At 57.9% G+C, this 8,575-nt stretch overlaps 2 protein-coding genes across 2 annotated transcripts; one reads left to right on the top strand and one right to left on the bottom strand.

Annotated features, from left to right (window-relative positions):
• Positions 1 to 3,305: 3,305 nt before the first annotated feature.
• Positions 3,306 to 3,682, top strand: GLOTRDRAFT_45028 (riboflavine-aldehyde-forming enzyme; the record flags this gene model as incomplete). Its single annotated transcript, XM_007869531.1, has 2 exons — positions 3,306 to 3,450; positions 3,540 to 3,682. Coding segments are annotated over 2 exons (288 nt in total), but the record flags the coding sequence as incomplete, so codon positions are not given.
• Positions 3,683 to 6,728: 3,046 nt separating this feature from the next.
• On the bottom strand, positions 6,729 to 8,342 carry GLOTRDRAFT_139909 (uncharacterized protein; the record flags this gene model as incomplete). Its single annotated transcript, XM_007869934.1, has 3 exons — positions 6,729 to 7,688; positions 7,740 to 7,912; positions 7,961 to 8,342. 3 exons carry the CDS (start codon positions 8,340 to 8,342, stop codon positions 6,729 to 6,731), a joined length of 1,515 nt encoding a protein of 504 aa, XP_007868125.1.
• Positions 8,343 to 8,575: the final 233 nt, after the last annotated feature.

Genomic DNA, 8,575 nt, shown 5'->3' with positions numbered 1-8,575 from the left:
GGCAGGACCGGCACACGGCTTTGGACCAATCAAAGATGGGGTCCTCAAAGGACCCCGATTGTAGAACCACGTGGCATCTCTCTTTCCATCTTTAGCCAAGGTGGCGGATGCTGGTCAAGGGACTCAAGAGAACAGACATGACCTAGCTTGGGGCGTTGGAGATGCGGTCTCCAGGTGAAAGCAGCATACTTCAATGTCAGCTGTTTTACATAAATGACTTGTATACTCAGAACCTGAGGGAGGAGTGAGTGGACATCTCTTCAAATCGTTGAGGTGAATGCTCAGTCGGAAATCATGGCTGGAACACAACTGCTTTCGCAAAATAAATATATTAGTATACGATGCTGCTCAGGATGTCAAGTTTTCAGCTTGCTACCAAATCTTATCTATGTCTACGGTAGCGGGCTCTGCCGCTCGCACGGCCCTACCGCCTTATAAAGGCTTTATGCTGAATACGGCAACCATCTGAGACAAGTGTCACAGCCGCGTAACTTCACGTGCATTTGTCACGCAGCAGCATGCGTCAAGTCGAACTCTACGATTTTGAGACATCGTTCGGGCCTCCTGCTGGCCTAATATTGACCGACCAACAATAGCTTGTTCATACGAACTGATGCATTTTGCGGCATGAGCAGGCGAGAGAAACGACTTCAGGCTTCAGGCCTACCCCTCCCGCCGAACACGACGTAGGGCGAATCACTGCCCTACATCCAATGTCAGACTGCCACATTGACGGTCTCGTCTGCGAGTGGACGACGAGGACCACTGCTGAGCTCCGGACGACAGCTTGCTGGTGCCTTCATACTGTTTCAAGGCGCCGCCTTCTCCAAGTACTCGGGCACCTGCTTCAGTCGGACGTCTTAGCATCATCTGCGTTCCTCTCATGCTTTTCCTGATGTTTCGGGTGCCACACAGCTGTATCTCCGCGCACCACCCCTTGTGAAACCTCCCAGACACCCGGTTCGATACCCCATGTTGACAACAGGTTCGTTCAGTCCCTAGTCCTCCTTGCTCTTCATCCGGGGCCGCCCATCCGTTCCTCACTTATGTCCTCCTCCTACCACATCCCCGTGCCTTTGTAATGCTCTCCAACGCTAAAACCCTCCCCCTCGTGATCCTCGCCTCCCGCATCGGTGACGGTGAGTCTCGCCCCTCCACAACAGCCCATACATTCGCTCCAACTTATTACGACTCTCGATCATAATCCCCGCAGCGAAGGCGCGTGCGGCGCCACCTCCCTCGCGACCGGCCTCGTGGTCGCGCTTGCGCATTGTTCCGAGCATATCACTGTGAACTGTGCGTCTCCCTCTCTTCTTCCTTCTTCCTTCTTTCTTCCCCACACTTTCTCTGACCCTTCCCTCTCCGTTCCCTTTCCCCTCCCTCTCTTCACCTCACACTGCAGCTCGTCACGTCAACGACGGTGCGCGTGGGTGGGCGTTTCCTCAGGGGATCGAGTGCGCCTTTCGAGGGGTGTGGGGGAAGGAGGCGTAGGCGCAGGTGGGGAATGGGGAATGTATAATGGGTAATAAAGGCGACTCTGGCGATGGGATGCGGACACAAACTCGAGGTGCATCTGCTGGGGGCGCCCCGACTCTCCGCCCGCGCGCACGTTATCCGGCGATATGGGCGCGATGAACGGCAGTCGTCGCGAACCCGCTCGGTGGAGTCGCACGCGGGAGCAGAGTCGCGCGCAGCTCGCAGCGGACAGTCGCTCGGCCATCGTACCAGGCGCGTTTGCCTGAACGTCCAGTGCCTCTCTGACGTACGAGGTATCCCCGCAGGCCCGGTGTTCTTCTGCGCGTTGATGAGGAAGGCACAGGGCTCGGACGGAGATCTCGAGGCGTGCCCCCAGTGTCGACGCGCCCGCCCTCGAGGCCGGAAGCGTGGAATCTGGCTTCAGCTCCGTCAGCAGGCACGTGCGCGTCGCATCCCCTCTATCCGAACCTCCGCGAATTTCACAGAGGTCAAGACGATCGCCTGTCCCTGCCGAGTGACATCTCGCCGCCGCTGTAGGCGGCGACCAGCTATTCCTCACGCTCCCCAAACGACCCCGAACCCGCGCGTATCAACAACCATCCCTACTCACGCTCCATCTCAGCGTATACGTATATCACAAGGGCTCCGGGGAGTATTATGAGTACCCACTGGTACATGTATATGTACTTATACATCAACTGTGCGCGAGATAAGGTGCGTGGACAATGATAGCAGGGGGGCAGATCCTGCGCGGGGAACGAAGAACGCAGCGGGGAAAGCAGCCGCCCGCCAGCAGTCGGGCAGGCGCACCTGCTCGCTTCGTAGGCCCCGTGGGCGGATTGGAGGCGACATGGGCGCAGACGGCGGGGTGAGCGCATGTATCGTCCGCACTAGCCGGCAGAAGGCCCGGCGCGCGTGTCGGGCATACGAACGAGACGGGGCACGGTGTAGGACACGGAGGTGGGGAGGTGGCCTAGGACGGATGCGCAGGGGCGCGGTGATGACGCGGGGAAAGATATCGAGGCGCTGCTTCCGCTGCCGTCTGTGAGACAGAGGCGGGGATGCAGCGAGCAGAGTGGTGGAGACGCCAGAGCCGTGGCGCGCAGTTTGTCAATAAGGCCGCAGCATTCGGTACTGGTAACGCGCTCTGCGTGGTGGGTGTAGAGGCTGCGCGTGGGACCAGTACGCTGCAGCCCGCCTCAGACTGCAACATCGATGGCCACTCGTCCAGTGAATGCCCCCCTCAGCTCTCAACGAAAGTACGCTCGTGCCGTGTTGCGTCTACATTGGGGCACTTGCCTTCTCGCGCACCTGCTACAGTCGGACACCGTACATCATACGGATCAGAACTGGAAACTTGCCCTAGGGTTACACAGGCCCGCGAGTACGAGGCGTAGTGAACGCACTGTCTAGTAACGAAACCCTAAGTCTCCTCGTTACCGAGGCATCGCCTGTCCCGTCTCTGCGAACCTCCTGGATCTGTCCATCACGCTTGATGTCCCCGCGCACTACACAGCCAACGACCCCGACTCTGGCACTGCTGGCCTAGATCCCACCACGCCCGTATAAAACCCCGTATACACGCAGTCGGATATCGCATTGACGACAGGTTCGCTCAGTCCACGTCGACTTTTTCTCTTCTCCCGTGCCGGCGACCCGTCTCTTGCGAACTAATCTAATCCCCTCGTCCTCGTGATGTTCTCCGCCGTCAAATCCCTCTCCCTCGCGCTCCTTGCCTCCCTCCTCAGCGCCGGTGCGGTGTCCGCTGCGAGCGGCGACGGTACGTCTTGTCTCCACAGCAGCGCCCACATTGAACAGATCACAATCCTAACTCACGTTCATCCACAGCAACGTGGTTCACCCCCGGCCTCGGCGCGTGCGGCGCCAACTCGCTCTCCACCGACTTCGTCGTCGCGCTCTCGCCGTCCGACTACGCCGCCGGCGCGCACTGCTTCACGCACATCACCGTCAACTGTGCGTCTCCTTCTCTTTGCTCCCTGACCCTCTCCTGTCCCCCTAGCCCTCTCCCTCCCCCTTGCGATACTCACTCACAATCCCCATAGTCAACGGTGCCGCCACCGACGCCACCGTCTTCGACCTCTGCCCCGGCTGCGCGCCGGGCAGCATCGACCTCTCCCCTGCCGCGTTTAGCGCGCTCGCGAGCCTCGGCGCGGGGCGCGTCAAGGTCGACTGGGCCTTCGCTTAATCGAGTGCATGCGTGCGTGCGTGAGTGGTTAAGCCTGTTTAGGAGGGCGGAGAGGCGGCGGCGCATGGTTAATGTTTTGGGTTTTGGTGTAAGCTGGGGAGGGCTCGCTTCTCGCGGTGCTCCGTCGCGACGATATCGCTCGTACGGTAGCCCGCAGACCAGCACTAGTGTACGTACTTCGTAGTTCTGATGCATACACTAGCTGTACACAAGTACTAGTAGGAGAGCGGCCTAGTCAGAATGAGATGCATGGTCGCACACGATGAATATCAACATTGATATCGATCCCAGGACGACCGTAAGTAAGGAGCTCTGTTGGGTTGGGTTCCAGCTGGACATCTAGAAGGCGGTAGCGGTGAGCGATAGATCGATCCATGCCTCAGAATCGAGGTGACCTTGGTGACTGGCGATTCGATATCCTACTTCAACGTCAGCTTCAACAGCAGGACTTGCAAGCGCGGACATCCAGCGTCCTTGTGGCTGTCGGATGTCCCACAACGTTCATCTCTGCTCATTCAATTGGATGCAGGCCGGGTTTCGGGAAACGCCGGAACGGACTTACTTACATACATACTAACTACCCGCTCACCAATCGCAAGGCTTTCCGACAGTTCCTCAGTATAATCTCGACAACTCAGTTACTGACTTGGCTTTCTGACGACTGGCTCCCTTGAACCTGAGCTGGGCATTAATTATACTGTACGTCGCAGAGCCCTGCGTGAATGGGCGAACTCCATCGAGCTCTGGATGGGGGAACCCCCTCGAGCTCTGAATGGTCTTACCCACCTTGCGCCCCGCCCAGCGTACCTAGTATCCTCGACGTCGCGCCTATCAAGTAAGTACCTTCCCTGCATTCTCGTTGTCGTTCGTCGTACACGGCCGACGATGCCTTACTGCACCCACTATATACCCGAGTCCGCCCGCTCCGCTCGCAGCACCCCCGCAACCTTTTCCACCCAGACAAAGTCCGCGCCCCCTGCCCGGTTCTCACTCGATTGCCTTCTCACGCATCCCAGGCGCCGGCGACTCGGCGCACGTCTGTCCTTCGGGGTTGCCATGTATCGGTGTCCGTCTCTTGCCCTGCATTCCCCCCTGCATGATTCGCGACATCAGGCATTACTCGATCCGTAGCAGCGCAGGGCAGGCACCTCCTCCGCCAGGCCCGCTCGCAGCTTTGCCACAGCACGGGAGACGGTGTCCACACCCCCTCCCCCCAGCCGTGGTCCCGAGTCTCTCCCCTCATTATACAGTATCCGAGGCGAGGCGAGCGTGGTTTCTGACTGTGGGTGGCCGGAAGGGCTGGCCGAGGTCCGCGGTGCTTGACGCAAGACGGCGGCGGCAGCAGCGGTTCTCGCGAGACCTTGGATACTTCGTGCCCGGCGGCGCCTCTGCTTCTCGCGAGCCTCTGACACGCGAAGATATCACGCCGCGACCCACTCGCGCGCGCGCGCTCTTCGGGGCTCGGGTCGCCATGGCGTGCCTGAGCTTCGCCCGCACGATGTTTCTGCTGGTTGCGATGGCCAGCTTTATCGTCCGCTCGCCTCAACCCCTAGGCCAGCCTTGGTACTTGTGCACGGCGGGTCCGCTCTGGAGTACCAGGGCATGAGTTGCCAGTGAAGCAGGTATTCCGTAGAGGAAGGTATGTGCATACCTGAGTCCTCCTCACCGTCGCGTGCTGGCTCCTAACCCTACGGCGCGCGAGAGGGGGTCGTCTGGGCTTGGACCGTGCTGGCCCGCTCGCCGCGACCTGTATCTGGCATCTCTGGGACCCTCCCGTCCTCCCTTCTGCCGCTCTCGAGTTATGTACATGTATATGGTGCGCTGTCAGGTACGGCGCATGATTCTCGCCTTCTCTCCCGCTTTCTTCGCCCTGATCCCGCGTCGCTGGTCGGCGACTCCTCGCAGACGACGCCGCAGCTGGCCCTCAGATGTGCAGATGAAGCGCGGTGCTACCGGCTACGTACACATTACCCCGGTCCCGTTCCCTTGCGGCTCGTCGATCCGCGCCCTCACGCGTACTCACTTCCGATGGGAGGAGGCGGAGTGCACAAGAGTCGGGAAGTTATCCTGCGCATGGACGTCCGGGTGTCCTGTGCGTGGCATGCACCGGCTATTCCCTCTGTGGAGACTTTAGTCTATGCCATGTACTTCGTCCTTCCACTTGGACGTTCAGCAGTATCAGACCCTCTGTCATATCATTGCGGTTGCCCGGACTCCGGATGCGGGTGCATTGCTGAACACGCAGATGACGAGGAGGATGGGGCGAGCGTGTTGATCTCTCTCGATGTCGCCGCCTTCCAGTGCAAGCAGGATCGCAGGTTCTGCAGGTGGGGCGACCGCTGTCCCGCTTTTCGAACGCGCTTGCATCTGTATCGGGAAAGTATGAACCAGGCTACATGTACATGCGCACTGGCGGATCTGGTGTGAATCAGGATACTTGTACTACGAGAGTAACTAGGGGCTGGGTATATATTGTATGCCGTATGAAGCTTCCATCACCTTCGCCGTGCTGGGATATCAGCGGATGAGAACCTTGAGGAATGTGGTAAAGATGGAGACTGAAGATACAGAGACAAGTTGTCAGGACAAGCTCTTATTACAGTGGTAGTGCGGAGCCTGAGAGGATGGTATCGACGTCCATTTTCGTTAGTTGCGAAAGAGGAGCACAATAATCGACGTTCAATCATTCTGCGCCATTACACCCACCAGGCGTACACGGATTTCTTCACGGTAATGCTACCGAGCACCCACCGCACTCCAAGTAGTTAATGGTAGATGGAACGACGAGAAACAATAGAGAATCGATCTATCCTTGCGCTGGGGATGAGCTGGGATGCGGCCGAAGCGTTTCGAAGTTTCGTCGTCAGGAACTACTACCTCGTACTAACTACCCCGTACAAGACGCTGGTTATAATACAGCAGGCGGAAGAGGTCACGGCCAGGTGAACATAAGTCCTGGATAAAGCTATGTACACAGGGGTATCGTGGAGAAGTAAAAAAAGGGCGGAAGCAAAAAAGAGACGTCGAACAGATATGCAATGTGATCTCATCCTGAGCGCTGTTGAGCGCGGCGCGTCTGCGAACGCGTCACAATCCGAGTGGTTCCTTGAGACGACGATGACGCGTTGTTTAGACGAGCAGCGCTCCTCGTGTTTTTGGCGACGGACGCCCTTGTTGTCTGCGCGGCGGTGAGCCGCGAGCGTTTCAGCGCTGACTCTTCTTCGGCAGGTTCTTTCGCAGCAGATGAACCCTTCCTCTTGCGCGTCCGGTGTGCGGTCGCTTGCTGCCCTGCGACGGGCTGAGGAACCTTGGCATGTGGCACTGCCGGTATCTGTTTGTTACTATTGGCAGGAGGTCTAGTCGACGCGTTCCTTGCTTTCGAGAGATTCGGCTTCAGCTGGTTCGAGCGACGATCCTGCTGCCCTGTCTTGGACACTTGGGCTGACTTGGAAGTCCGAGTGATCCTTGAGCTCCTGGCAGACTCCGCTTTGAGGCGCGCAGCATTCAAAGCGGCCGCGACCTCTTGCTTCTGCAGAACACTGCGTCTTTCCACGTGCTCGAAAGGTATGGCGGCGTCTTCGGACTCAGACGGCCATTCAGGGGAGACTAGAGACTCATCAAGCGTGGCGAGGACCTTGTCGTGGCTAAGCTGATTGATCCTTTCCCGAGGGAGGGCTTCCTTGACGTCGTGGTCGTAGTAGTGGCTGCGAACAAGTGCAGCGAATTTTCTGATGCAAGCGGTCAACGCAGGGTTGTCGACAACAGTGACATGTGGGCCATTGTGACGTAAGAAGTTCTCTTTCTTGCGTTCGGAAGGAGGGTCATCATAGAGACCTGGGAGAAACGCGGCAGCTGCCACATCGTCCCGACGTTCAGTGATGTAGCACCGAGTGTGGCGAAAGACGACGAAGATCAAGACCCAGAAGAAGGATTCAAGGTCATGCCATGCTTCATGGTCGGCATCATCATGATCCCAGCGATCGATAGCCATGAACGGGAGGGTGCCCTTGGGAAGGTCAATCAATAAGACCTCAAAGCAACTATACCGCATACGTACTGTCAGATAATGTAGTTCCTTCGCCAGGTCAGGCATAGTATCCACGGCTGCTAATTCAGGGTCTATGAGGAATCCTCGGGCGCCCATTTCCCTTTCCGGATATACACTGATCATGATGTTATGGGGGCTGATATCACGGTGCAGAACACCGTTGGAACACATGTTCCTGTGCCCTGAACAGCTAGTGAGCAGGGCTGAAGTCCGAGTTCAGTGCCACTCACCCTCCACGGCGTCTCGAATAGCGTGTAGCAGCTGCTTTGTGGATTTGAAGCGATCCAGGGGAATACCGACCGATAACAAGACGCAACGATGATGGATGCGCTCAGTGAGGTCTGTCCCTTCCTCGTTCAGCCTTGCAGCAGCGGTACAGCAGGGCATTTCCTTCGAAACCGGATCTGGGACGTCGAAGTCGTGGTAGAAGCGGGCCACGCCAAAAACAGACTCCGCCCCCTTGTATATCGACCTATAAATCTTCCCTTCCGTCCAACGACTCTCATTTCGCCATGTGTCCTTGATAACAACAAAACCGTCATCGCTCCGGCCGGCTCTCTTCGCGAGCCAGACTAGAGTTCCACGTCCACGGATGGACCTGCTATAAAACATCGGTCGTCCGATGGAAATGAAATTTTCATGTAGGCCGGGATTCTGTGGGGATTCCACTACGATGCGGGTGCTCTCGCCATCTAAGGTGTCTCCGTCGCGACGTGGCGTATACTCCAACAGGATCCCAAGATGCACCGCCTCGTCGTAGCAGCTGTGAACGAGCGCAAGTTCAGCCTTGGTACCGAGACTCGCATGCGCCGTCCTGTCGATCCCGCTATTGGCAAACTTGGCGA

The sequence above is a fragment of the Gloeophyllum trabeum genome (assembly GCF_000344685.1).
Source record: "Gloeophyllum trabeum ATCC 11539 unplaced genomic scaffold GLOTRscaffold_00010, whole genome shotgun sequence".
In the NCBI taxonomy this organism is placed as follows: domain Eukaryota; kingdom Fungi; phylum Basidiomycota; class Agaricomycetes; order Gloeophyllales; family Gloeophyllaceae; genus Gloeophyllum; species Gloeophyllum trabeum.
Note: the sequence above shows the minus strand (reverse complement) of the source record. Positions and strands in the feature narration are given on the sequence as shown.